General features: G+C 42.4%; 1 protein-coding gene across 1 annotated transcript in view; it reads right to left on the minus strand.

The window, feature by feature from the left end:
- Positions 1–4,314: 4,314 nt before the first annotated feature.
- GUSB (glucuronidase beta) overlaps positions 4,315–14,089 on the minus strand; it is a 42,477-nt gene continuing 32,702 nt past the window's right edge. Inside the window, exon 13 of the mRNA XM_083174058.1 lies at positions 4,315–4,459. Within this exon, the coding sequence (XP_083030184.1) occupies positions 4,357–4,459 (103 nt within the window). The 3' untranslated portion in view covers positions 4,315–4,356. The remainder of the gene's footprint in view (positions 4,460–14,089) is intronic.

Here is a 14,089-nt window from a genome sequence, read left to right on the forward strand (position 1 = left end):
ACAGGTTTGTCTCTATATAGACTCAGTGTGAATTAGGGTATAGGTTTTTAAACAATGTCCTCAGGAGCCCAAAGAGTGCATGTTGTCCAGATGTCAGAGAATCACAAGTGATCTCCACCTATGGGTCTTTTAAATGTATTGTCATGTATTGAATTAGCTGTGTACTTGCTAGGGAACCTGGAAAATATACAGCATTAGGGGGCCAGAGGCTGAGATTAAGAAGTACACATAAAGGGCAATGTATCTATTATTTTATCTTTCTTTAGGATGTTCTCATGGCTGATAAGATAGATGAGTGCACAACTGATCAGCTGTAAAAGGATGGCTAAAGTCACAATAGAGTGACAGTCACATAAGCAAGCTAGCTGTACCAATCTGCCTATACATCATTTGTCATCTCATTGTGCGAGTCTACTTGCTGTCCCCAAAAAAGTGCAAGCTGCTGTATTTGATGATGTATTCCAGTAAATGGGATTTTGAGTCCATAGTCATTGGAAGATGCTCTGCTGTAAACAGGAAGTGAAGCTTTACACTTGCTGTATTGTTTATTCCCTGATAACACAGTTGAATGGTAGAAAGGTTCTCCCCTATACGTTTATGCTTTCATAAAGGAAATCTGACCAGGTAATTTTGTAAATGTATCTACAAACAAAGGGCACAGCTAAAAACTACAGATAATGTTTGCATTGTCCCCAAGAAAAAGGAGTGTAATACTAGGAAGCTTTGGCTCAATTTTAATTAGAAATTGGGTTTTCAAGATCAGCAGTTCCCAACCTGGGGTACTTGTACCCCTGTGAGTACACTGCAGACAGGTTGGGGAAACTTAAAAATAAATTGTTAATGGCAGAAGTAGTCTCCCATTGTTGTAGAGATGAACCCTGTTGCTTTGCTTCTGGTTCTGTCTACCGCATAATCAGTGTCTCCTTGTGCTTTTGCCCGACCAGCAATCCTCTGGGAGCTGCCCTCAAACATCAAGGATTATCTGCCCTGTGCTGGCATGGCTGGAGGAAGCAGCAGCGTTAGTGGGAACCCTGGAGACCGTACAAAGCCAGCAGCCAGACACAGAGGAACCTAATTACTAACCGCGCGCTACTCCTTAATATAAGGACATGTATACCGCTCACTTCCAGTTGTAAGTACTGTGGGTATTTGAAACTGAGAGGAGGGGCTAGTCATAAATTAAACGTTTTATCATGAGTTACGGTAGAGAAAAAAGGTTGGGAACTGCTTAGCTAGATAAATATAGGATTCCCTACTCCCCCATCATCATCAAATTTCTTTCAGCTGCTGACCAAGAAGGATTTCTGAGAAGCCGGCTTTGACAATTATGAAATGCTTGAAATTTGACTTCAGTATACCATAATATCTGACAAAAAAGGTCTAAACCACAAGCAGCAGAATTTGTGAAAACCAATACTTGTTTGATTCTCCAATTTTGGCCATGGCTGTATGTGCAGGTCTGACTACAGTGCTCACGGAAAGCCACGTTCAGGCCTGAGACAAGATGGAGCTGGCTGCGTGTGTGTTTAGCATGGCCCGCAATTCACCCCAATGTGTTTCATGCCCTGGTTGGCTCCCTACTTGACAAACCATTATTACTCCTCACAATGGGTTGAATCCCTCTTTGGATGTGTAATTTAAAAAATAAATAGTTTCAGACTGAACCCTCCTTTCACAACACTATACATTCCTGTATTTTGGGGACTTGTGAAGTTCAACAAATGCCAGCTAGTAAGTCTTACTTCCTCCATCTTTATAACTTTCTGTTTATTCAGAATTACGTTAGACCAGGCATGCCCAAACTGTGGCCCTCCAGCTGTTACTACACATCCCATCAGGCTTTGTGCATTCCCTAATAGGAAAACTGTGGCAATGCATGATGAGACTTGTAGTTTCACAACAGCTGGATGGCTATAGTTTAGACATGCTTGCCTTAGACCTGGGGTAGCCAACCCTAGTCCTCGAGAGCTACCAACAGTGCATGTTTTGCAGGTCTCCTCACAGAATCACAAGTGAGCTAATTAGCTCCATCTGTGTATCTTTTAAAATGTGTCAGTGATTAATGAGTGCAGCAGCTAGGTTGTCTGGAAAATGTGCACTGTTGGTAGCTCTCGAGGGCTAGGGTTGGCTACCACTGCCTTAGAATATCTCCTGATTGTGTTAATTGACTTTCATGCAGTCTTTTTGTCCATCTATTGTCATTTTGTCTTGCATCAGATTCTCTGTTATTGTTTGTTATTTTTGGAGTTCTCCTCAAGCTGTTTTTATATTTCTCATGTGACAACAAATTCCTAGAACATATGACACCTCCACTTCGCCCCTTCCTTCTTATGCAACTTTTCTCCTCCTATATGTGTTATGCAAACATTGCTATTAAAACCAATAAACTGAATAAAACAAAAAAAAAATAATTTGACATATTTAATAAATCTCTATTATTTCTATATAAGATCATTAAATAATAGAGATTTATTAAAGCATTATTTAGTGTCACTAGGTTTATAAAATATCAGTGGAACCTTGTATTGTAGTTATTGCTGATTATTCTGGTAGGTGTACTATATAAAATACACTGCACTATATAAAATCAACTCCATGCGTAGTGGATAGTGGGGTTATGAACAGGTAAAAAATAGCATTGGATCGGCCGATATATTGGGCGATATCGCATCCTATATATCGGCCGCCGTGAAACGAAACAAGTACCTATATTACTACTAAGTCTGCTCAAAGCAAATACTTCAAAAGCTAGTCAGCTGCCTTGTGATTGCCTCAGTGTTTTTGCATGTGAGAGAAATAGATGTAGTTTTATTTGCTGCCAGCAGATGGCAGTAGACACACTCGGCAGGTGGGACAAATGGACACTAGACATATATAGATGATAGATGTGTATAACAGTGCTCGGGATTTTCAGATGGACATTACAGCGCAGAAAATTCTGTTGCACTTTACAACTGAAAAGTGATAAAAGAAAAGGTAAGGCGGCCCTGTTTGCAAGCTTACAATCTATAGGGAAATAGGCACTGATCCAATGTAAATACTGTAGCATACAGAGCAACATAATTTTTTTTAAACAAGTCTAACTTCATAGACATGAATATTTTGGAGAAGTTTTCTAGAAATTCTTTTCTTTACAACTGTAATCATGAAAATTATATAGTTGATTACCTTCCACACCACACAAAAAAGAAACCGCGGACAAACCTCTTCATACCACATCCCACAAAAAATATATATTTGTAACATCGCTATGAAGAACTGCAAATGCAGAAAACTGGGCTAGTGCCAATTACCTATTTATAGGAATGTGGTGTACATTCACCAATTTCGGCAAGGGTGTATGTGGCACAGCTGCTAAGGATATACAGCTGGGCAAGGAAGCGTTGGTAGATCCATGTTTATTGCTCCATGTTTTTTTCAGTCAAACAGCATATTGGGACCCATGTTGATTTGGGCTTACAAATGTTTGTTTACCACTTCACCATTCGCTAATCCCTAAATGTTTCCTGGCTCTGTATTATACTGTTATATATTTTTTTTGTTACTGTGTATTATGTTAGAGTGACAACACCAATATAATATACACTATATTATTGACTTATCAGCAAAAACAAACATATTCAATCTCCCGCCATCATTCCTGCTGGGAGGAAATGGTGGTGGGCCCTATTCAATGCTGTCTTCCTCAACAGTGAACAGAACAGTCGGGCACGTGCTGCCGGGAATTGACAAGCTCCCGGCGGCTTCTCGTGGCCATGCCCCCTTCTCGACACTCGGCAGGTGGAACATTGAATCCCGCCTGCAAAATCTCGGTCGAGCAGACCAAGACAGGATCACGGCTGTCGGACCAGCCCGACAGTCGTGACCCAACATTAAAAATCCCCCTTAAACTAATTTTATCTAAAACTATATCTATCAATATTTTATGCTACTCCCCTTTGACTGCCCCTCACAATGAATGTTTTCAATTATTAAATAAATTACAACATTGCTTTTAAAATGCTATTATTTGTACAATGGTAGAAAGTGGCAGTGCTGAACATGTTACCAATTCGCCACGTTAGACTAGGCAATCCAGATTGAACAGAACAGGTTTTATTTGTTTGTTTTTGAAATGCATTCTTAAAGGCACACCCAGTACTCGTCCTCGTTCAACCCATGAAAAGCTACAACAAAACAACAAATTTCATTATTCTATTAATAATTTCACTCTTCAGCATGGAAAATGAGGCATGCTTTAATCTTCCACATATAAAACACTTATGGATATACATATGCATGTTTAATATAATACTGTGGGACTAATATATATATATATATATATATATATATATATATATATATAATGTGTGTGTGTCAGCAGTAGCCATTGCCTTGGTCATTGAGATATGATGTAGCATCTTGCCTGCTACAAGAGGCATCTTCAGTGATAGGATTCCTCCACCTAGTATCTGGAGAGCTGTTTTAAAAGGGAATGTAGAAGTAAAATAGGTTGTTTAGAAACTTGCTTTACCAATTAAGATATTAACAAATATAGGAACACTTGCTATCTTTTTTTTTTTTTTTTAAACCTAAATATCTTAAAGGCTCCACATATTAGATTGGTATCTCTACTCTACCGATGCTGGGGCCAGAGGAAATCCTTGATTCATTGACTACGACCAATGATCAGATTTAGCGAATTGGGGATTTTCCCCTGATTCCCCGACACATCAATTAGGCATTGATGCCGGTTGATGGATTCTATCTGCAGAGAAGGAACCTGGGCTGTAGCTGTTTGGTGCACATTCCATGTAGAAAATCCTTCTAGCACTTTGTTACAATAGTAGTATTTTCCAGGAGGAGGCTGAACGGTTACACTATGACATTTTATAGGATTTTTCTTATAAAATGAGGTTCAAGAAATTTTAATTAAATATAAACTGAAAATATTCAGGTAATATGTATCTATACCTGCTGTACTGAACTATCCTGGCAGCAGCAATGATAGTATAAGTAACACTTTTACCGCATTTTCATTCTGCGTAAAATATGCATTAATTTAAAGCAGGCATGTCCAAAGTCAGGCCCGGGGGCCAATTGCGGCCCGTGCTGTCATTTTAAGGGGCCCTCAGTCTCCAGCTGGAAGCAGGCAGAGCATCAGATGTGGGAAGCACAGCACACTAAAGGTGGGGCCCCGGCGAGCGCGCCTTAACCTTGCTGCCTGCTGCAGTGAGGGGTGCGGGCCGCCACAGTCAGATGTGTTTGGCATCCTACCACTGCTGCTGCAATCATATATCACCCTACTCCACAATCACAGTGACAGCAGTGTTTGGGGAGGGGGGCAGCAAGGGGGAAGCTTGCTCCTGTAACATGCAGAGCGGAGTAGGGCAGCAGCGGGAGCCCAAGCATCTCCTGTCCTTGCAGTGCCTGCTTTGCCTCTCCTTCCTCTGGCTCACACAAGGGGCTGGGAAACATACAGAGAAGGGAGGGGGCAGAGTGGGTCAGGCTGGCAGACACACTTTGAATGGAGGCAGTGATGGCCATTCAGTGAAGGGGGAGCAGGGGCAGGCTGGGGGACATACAGTGAATGGGGGGCAGAGTGGGGTACATTGTGAATGGGGGTCATACAGTGAAGGAGGGTCAGGCTTGGGGACATACAATGAATGGAGGCACTGATGGACATTAAGAGAAGGGGGGCAGGCTGGGGGACAGAGTGAATGGGTGCAGAGTGGGGAACATACAGTGGAGGGGCAGGCTGGGGGACATACAGTGAATGGGGGCAGGCTGGGGGAAATACAGTGAGGGGGGCAGGCTGGGGGAAATACAGTGAATGGGGGCAGAGTGGGGGACCATTCTGATGTGATTAATGATTCAAAGAATGTCAGGCTGAATGGTCGGCCCCCACACATTTACACTTCACCAAATCTGTGTTTTGACACCCCTGATTTAAAGGATGCAAATCACAAAATAAATAATTAAAGAATAATATAAGTACACATACTATCCCTGTAAACTCGAACACCAGGTCCCACAAGGCTCTGCTAGCATTAGGAGTCTATTTTGCCAAAATGGCATCTTAGACACAATGCATAGTGACTAGGACAAGCCAGGAGACTGTACTTATTAATTTGAGATGTGTGACTTTTCTGAGTCTGCAAAGTGCTACATGCAGTGGGTGCAGCAGTTTTCTTTATCATGTTATGTTTTGTATACAGACTCCGTCAAACACAGATTCAAGTGCTGCATATCAACCAGCACAGTCTTGTGGTGTATACTAGTTGTCCTTCGGCTCTACATGAGGGTTTCGGTCCTCCTTGAGCTTGCCTTAGAACACCTGCGTTACAGTTTAATAGGTGTACCACTCCAGTCAAACTCTGTGCTATATTGAGGCTGGCTAAGATGGATGAGGGCACATCTGTGGGTGCTGAAATACCTAGGTAATCATGTTCTATTGTATGCATAAGTAGGATACTATTTTAACTGGTCTCTAAAGAACCATACACACTGGGTGATTATGCCCAGCATGTATGTACATCGATGACCGCTGTCATCGCTGGGGGGAAAGCCGCTCAGTGCATACACACTGAGTGGCTTTCCCCCTGCCTGGCGCCATCAGCAGGGGAACGGGCGGGGGGGGGAGGGGGACGGCTCTGCATAGCTCTTCGCTATGCAAAGCCGTCCTCAAAGCCGATCATCTGCTCGTAATACCAGCAAATGAACGGCTTTCCCGGCGATGACGCAGGAGTACGCCGCACCGCTCGCTGCTCATCGCCGGGGCATACACACTGGGTGGCTTTCAGCTGAAAGCCACTGAAACCTGCTGTTTTGAGGTCAAAGTCGCCCAGTGTGTATGGGCCTTAAGACTTTTTTTTTAGAACCAAGGTCCTAGTTCAGAGATATATACAAACCTGATGGTTTACATAAAAGTCTCTGATGATTATGGATCTGCACATGTGCAGATTCGTGGATGCAATGCCACGCATAGTGCCCAAACCAGCAAAGCCTTGATAACATAAAGCTGCAGTATGGGGGGTGTTGACAGGCAGTGAATCCAGCTTAATATAAACTAAAAATCAGGGGCAAATTAAAGTTACAAATAATGAATAATAGTGACACATTTACCACTTAAAGATTTTTAAAGAGCAGCTCCCATATGGTGAGCCTGGTCATCCATATAAAGCTAACATACAAATTAAAAGGTGCTTCAGAATAAAGAAAATAGCTGTACATTTATTTTTAAAGCGTAAATAAACAATAAAAAATATTTTAGACACAAAATAGAAATAATATATATACACAACTTTACTAAAAAGACAAATTAATTAATAATAAAATTAATGATAAAAATGTATATCACTATAAGACCACCCATTGCAACTCTGGTATCTTATACATACAACGTCCGCACTCAGCAATTGAATTTGATATAATGATGCCTATTGAATAGCTCAAATGTGCAGTCTCTTAGGGGTTTATTCTAGTTCATTCTTTCTGGCAAAATCCTTCTTAGATGGACAAAACCATGTGCACTGCAGGGGGGCAGATGTAACATGTGCAGAGAGAATTAGATTTGGGTGAGTTATTTTGTTTCTGTGCAGGGAAAATACTGACTGCATGATTTTACACTTCAATATACATCTCACTTTGAAGAAAAACCCCACCCAAATCTAATTCTCTCTGCACAAGTTACATCTGCCCCACCCGCAGTGCACCTGGTTTTGTCCATCTAAGAAGGATTTTGTCAGAAAGAATGGACTAGAATAACCCCCTTAGTGCTCCAAATAATCTCCCTTTTGGAATAATAATAATCAAGTTGGAATGGGGTGCGGGTAAATAGTCATCAGAGTGTGGAAAGCATGAATCCCACAGATTTTCATGTGTGAGACAGAGTGACTCCTTAAGGCAATTTCGGTATAGTGGTACCAATATTTAAATGCAGTAGTATAGTTCAGTTACCTTGCACTTCCACTTTGGTCATGTTAATCAGCAGGAATAAATAGGCTTTGATGTCTTTAAGCCACAGCGTGCATTGCTGTCTCAGACGGGCGCATCCCGTGGCACAGGGGATAGAAGATGCCGCTCAGCCATTCAGCCTCAGGCAGGAGAATATGCGCACCTGCCGGACCACAGCTGATGGAATAAGCCGGGGCTGCTCAGACTCTCGGTCAGTATCAATCTGGAGCGCTCCACTTGTTTCCAATGTTGGTGTCACAGGTGGGCAGCTCGTTACGGGAGGCTATCGCAGGAAAATGGTCTGCTTTGGAGGTAGCACAATTGTAAATGCTGGTCGTAGCGGACACCAGATTGTGTTGCAGGACCACAGTCTCTACACATTTTCTTCACCGTGGATTGTGGCAGTTTCCTCAGGAGAATTGAACCATACCTCCCAACATGAACCTCTCCAGGAGGGACACCATGCTCTGTTCCTGGACTTTCCGCTTAATGTATGATTGCTATCAGCTGTTTTGGAACAGGTTACTTAATAAGAAAGGTGTTGGCAATCATTAATTAAGGGCAGTGGTGGGGAACCTCAGGCCCTGGGGCTGTATGCGGCCCCCGTAGCCAGTCTGAGTGGCTCTCCTACCCACCCGTCAGCTTTGCCAAGAGTCAAGTACAGGGGAGATCTTGCGAGATTCCTCTTAATCAACAGTAACCAGAGACTGTCAGTCCTATTCAGCGGCAGCCGCTGGAGCATGGGACGGCTGCACCAGGACAATTTTTAAGAGACATTTTTACATATGGCCCCCGAAGGATTTTTCCACCATACAATTGGCCCTTGGCACAAAAAAGGTTCCCCACCCCTGATTAAGGGGAAAGTCCATGAATAGAGTATTGTATACCTCCTGGAGAGGGTCATGTTGGGAGATATGTTTGAACGGGTCCGGTATGAAATGCCGGCGGTCACAATCCCGGTGTTTGAAATACCGACACTGGAATCCCGACCACCGCAATTCTGACAAGGCCCCCCCGCCACACAGCGGGCCTGGTGCCTCGCTACACTCGGCACACTATTTTGTTCTCCCTCTATGGGTGTCGTATGGACAAAGTGGCGGTATTGCGGCAGTCGGGATTCCGGCGTCTGTATTTCGACCACCGGCATATTGACCACATCCCATTTCAACTATACTACTGCATTTAAATATTGGTACAAATATACGGCAATTGTCTTAAGGATTCACTCATCTCACACATGAAAATCTGTGGGATTCATGCTTTCCACACTCCAATGACTATTTACCCGCTCCCCTTTTCAACTTGATTATTATTCCAAAAGGGAGATTATTTGGAGCGCTTAAGGGCCGTACACACGGAACGATGTCGGAATTGTTCCGACATCGTTCACGAGTGTATCAAATAGTTTGTCGTGCGTACACATGGAACAATTTGATACACTTGACAAACGATTTGTCTATGATCTTCTTGCATGCAGAAAAGGTTCTAGACCATTGTTAACGATGCAAGGAACAATTTGATCGATTGGACGTTCTAATCGATCAGGAATGCCAACATTGGGCTTCAAATCATTCCGTGTGTACCCAGCTTAAGAGACTGCACATTTGAGCTATTCAAAGGCATCATTATATCAAATTCAACTGCTGAGTGCGAATGTTATATGTATAAGATACCAGAGCTGCAATTGGTGGTCTTATAGGGATATACTGTACATTTTTATCATTAATTTTATTATTATTTAATTTGTAAAGTTGTGCGTGTGTGTATATATATATATATATATATATATATATATATATGTATATGTGGAGGGGGGTACTGTCTTGCGCTACAACCCTAGGTTGATCCGGATTAAAAAAAAAAGTCTTTGTCCTGAAGGAAAATTCCTCCCTTTAAAACACAGTCCTGAGTGACAGGTGGCCGCCAGTAATTCTCCTATTGGGACGCTTGTTGATCCGTCTCGATGTGGATAGATCTAGGAAATGGTGAGAATGGCACTCTATAGTTTAATAAGTTTTGATTGAGAGCCATTCTCACCATTTACTATATATATATATATATATATATATATATATATATAAATAATTTCTATTTTATGTCTAAAATATTTTTTATTGTTTATTTACGCTTTAAAAATATGATGGAGTAAACATTGCTAAGTTTATATTTCGATGATTTAAAATAAATCATGGGGGGGGAATGGAGGGCAGTGTCCTAGATTTTGATTTCATGTTGATCCGGGAGTAGATTATAGTCAGTAATTGGGATCCCTAATCCTTGGAGGACCTTGTCTGAAGGCTTAGATTCTTTGCACCTAATGTCCAGGCATGACTGCATTTTTCTGAGCCACTCCATAAAGAGGGAGCACTAGCTACCCTGAACTCCTCCTGGTCATTAAAACCTGCTGCCTAAAGGGGATCAGTATGAAAAATGCCAGAATCCCGACCGCCGCAATGCCAACAAGGGGGGCCGTGGATCGCCCCCCCCCCCCCTTGCTGGCTCACTGTGCTCGCCACGCAGCGGGCCCGGTGCCTCGCTATGCTCGGCACACTATTTTATTCTCCCTCTATGGGTGTCGTGGACGCCCACAGAGGGACAAAGTGCCGGCATTGCGTTAATCAGGATTCCGGCGTCTGTATTTTGACCCCTGTGAATTTGACCGCATCCCGTCTAAAGTTGGGCTAAAAAATAAAAAACTTAGGACCCTTAGATAGGGATGTACTGGTAGAATACTCATTTCCAATAGCTGCCTCACAAATTGTCAAGCGTTGTCTAAAACAGAGTCTATTAAATGCAAGGTCATCCAATGTTTTTGAGAAAAAAAGCCCTTGCCTGGCAGCTGCCTAAGGGTCAGATATTTTTGAGTCAAGCAAAGGTTTAATTAAAATCTGCAGTCCCAAGAAGTTACTCTGAGCTGAAGAAGTATGGACTCAAGGTGCACACACATGGGGCAATATGATCGCTGGCAATGTATTGCTCAGCAATCATATTTGCTCAGTGTCCCGTTTCCATCTGCGACCAGAGATGGTCGCAGATGAAAATGTCACACTGCCGGAAGAAGAGGCAGGGGAAGTCGCTGGTCGGAGGAGCATTTAGGGGCTGAAAACGGGAGCGCACACCCGGCGATTTATCGCTGGTGCACACTCCAATCGCTGGCAATATGGTCGCTCAGCGACCATATTGCCAGCGATAAGTGTACCGTGTGTACACAGCTTAAGGACGGTCATTTTCTAAGCATTCTACAGAAACTCTGACCATTTCATAGGATTGTTTACCCAGCTAGAAGCTAGAATAGATGTCAGTGCTTCGTCTGCTGTAATGTAGCTGGACTTCAAAATAAGCTCACATTTTTAGAAGAAGGAAGAGTCTTGTTCCTTATCTGCCATTTCCCTAGATAGCGAAAGGACTACTGGAAAATAAAATAAAACAACCTTCTATCGGACCTTCACCATGGTTCTAGTAAGAACTGGGTTCAAATTAGAGATGTGCAGGTTCTGATTTACTCCAATTTCAAAGCAGGATCTAATTGGCTATCCCAAATCACATAACAGTTCATAGCCAATAAGATCCTGCTTTGAAATCAGAGTAAATCAGAGACTGCACATCTCTAGTTCAAATAAATAGACCTCTTCACCCATGCTCCCATAGGCTTCTTGAGTAGAAATTTGAATCTGAAAGAAAACCTGTAAAATGTAATTAATTTACTTGAACAACCTAGGGACCCCTAAGAGTATTTCCAAAGCTGAAGATGTAAGCACTATTATTATGGTGCATCAGGATGCCTAAGAAGAGGACATGTACACCTAGTGACTATGCACTTGACAAGTTGTGGTACCTACAGCTGGTGCTAATCTAAATTACCAAGACTTCCTCCTCCTAGCTTAGCCCTAGAACCTTTACAGACATCAATCTGCAAATAAAAAAATTAGGAGCACACTTGTGGATTTATGATGTTTTGCAGTATTATATTAATTTACAAACATTCATTCTTTTCTGCTGTTAAATGAGATGTGCTATTTTGCCATTGTACCTTGCTCTTCTCTCTCTAACACACAGGAGGCTGCTGTTCCTGCTAACCATCTTAAAAGTCTGTAGTTCCTGGTGGCCTTTTTGTAAACTCACACCAGACTGAAGCTTTAACTTCCTGACCCCTACCCCCTCAACTGCAGGGGCACTTTTCTTACCTTCAGACCCCCATGAAGATTTATTTACAGAACTATTTACTCCAAATGGCGTTATTTCCTTTGATGAGGGATACTGCAGAGTAAACTAGGGTGCTTGTTAAGTGACTCAGAGCAAAGCTTTACTGGTCAGCCACAGAATCATGGGAGAGTGAGTGGGTGTCTTTCATTTTGGATGACAGCATCCATCTTTGGAACCGCTGCCACTACTTGTAGCTTGCTTCATCACTGCTAATAACCGTGACAAAGTTCCACTTAATTCTGACTGGTTTTGTTCCAGTGGATTCTGGATGAAAGTTGACAGCAGCACTGTCTGTATAAGACATCCTGCAAAGGAACTTCCAACATCTATACATGCATTAATGCCATGAAACAGGATGTCCAGAGTTCTCGCAGAGAAAGGCAGGTGCCATACAACTAAAACAAAAATAAACTTTGGGCATTAAAACAGATAGTTGTTGATGGAAGGAGCTTTATAACCAAATAAATTAATCTTTTGTGTCCAGCTCCTGTGCCCTTAGCACAACCCTATTAATGCAGCACCTCCCAGATTAGATTAGGAAAAAGACGAGTAAATCAAAATGCATGATGGAACAATCGTAAGTTTGTAGTGAACACCACTGAGAGTTACATGGCAAGATCTAATAAGGAGTGTTTAAAACTACAAATGTTGGTGTGAAATCAAGCATAGTAGGTCATTTCCTAAGGGATAGCAGCAGGAACCAGAGGTAAAATGGGGAATGGTAATAGAGGAAGATCAGTCTTGACGTGACATCTAGGATGGATTGCAGCAGAGACAGACTGATGGGAGCTGCAATTGAAACAAAGAGACTGCAGAAAATCTTCTAATCCTTTATTATGGGATATTTAATCCATAAAAACATTTTAATGAATATGGTCCTAAAATGTTGGCATTTAACATAAAAATGTCCTGTTTGCACCCGAGTAAAAGATATTTGTATTTCTACATTTGCATTTCAAAAGAAATCCACCTTTACATCTACTGTTTCCACAGTACAGATGCAAACATCTAACCCTCAAAGGCTGGCTTATGTAGGTGCAAACTGTATTGTGCAAACTGTGAAATCTGTGTAACTCAAAGTGAAGCCCCATACACACTTGGCGATTTCGCACATTTTGGCACTTCTGATTGATTTCTTTCATTATATCACCCAGTGTGTATGCTGTGCCCAACTACTGATCCGTGCTCCCACAGGTCGTTAGCTACCCCCTCTGTCATCTGTGCACGTACAAGTGAGGAAGCAGATTATTAACTAGTGCCGGTCCCCGCTCCACCATCAACACATGTATATGCACTTGTCGATGGCAGCAATGCGCAGGATCCACCTAGCCACTGATCGTGAAGATGCTTAACTTAAATGCACACACTTACTGTAAGCACCCAACCATGCACATCTCAATGGGCCACAAGGGCAAAATATTTATCTTTAAGTCAGGCACTGCAGTCCATACACACTTGACTATCCCCGCTAGTGCAGATATTGGCAGCCACGGTGATCTACAAACACACTTGTCGATGGTGGCAGGCGACGAACGGGGACAAGTGTGTATTTGTGACATGGCCTTAATGCAGGGCTGGGCAACACCGGCCCTCCAGATGTTGATGAACTACACATCCCAGCATGCCTTGCATCAGTTTCAGCATGGCCACATAGCAAAACTAATGCAAAGCATCCTTTGATGTGTAGTTCATTAACATCTGGAGGGCCGGTGTTGCCCAGCCCTGCCTTAATGAATGATCGGCTTCCTCATTTGTACATGCACCAACAACAGAGGAGGTAATTAACTACCCATGGGAATACATGTCAAGCAGAGCAAACACACTAACTGTCAACATGATAATAAAAATAAAAGGATATGTACATTACAGGCATGCTTCAGCTACCTAACATATATAAAACAAAGTTTGTTTCTGATCAACACAGTCATTTTAAAGGGGATATTCAATCCCC

This window comes from Crinia signifera, chromosome 2, assembly GCF_055691185.1.
Source record: "Crinia signifera chromosome 2, ASM5569118v1, whole genome shotgun sequence".
NCBI lineage: Eukaryota > Metazoa > Chordata > Amphibia > Anura > Myobatrachidae > Crinia > Crinia signifera.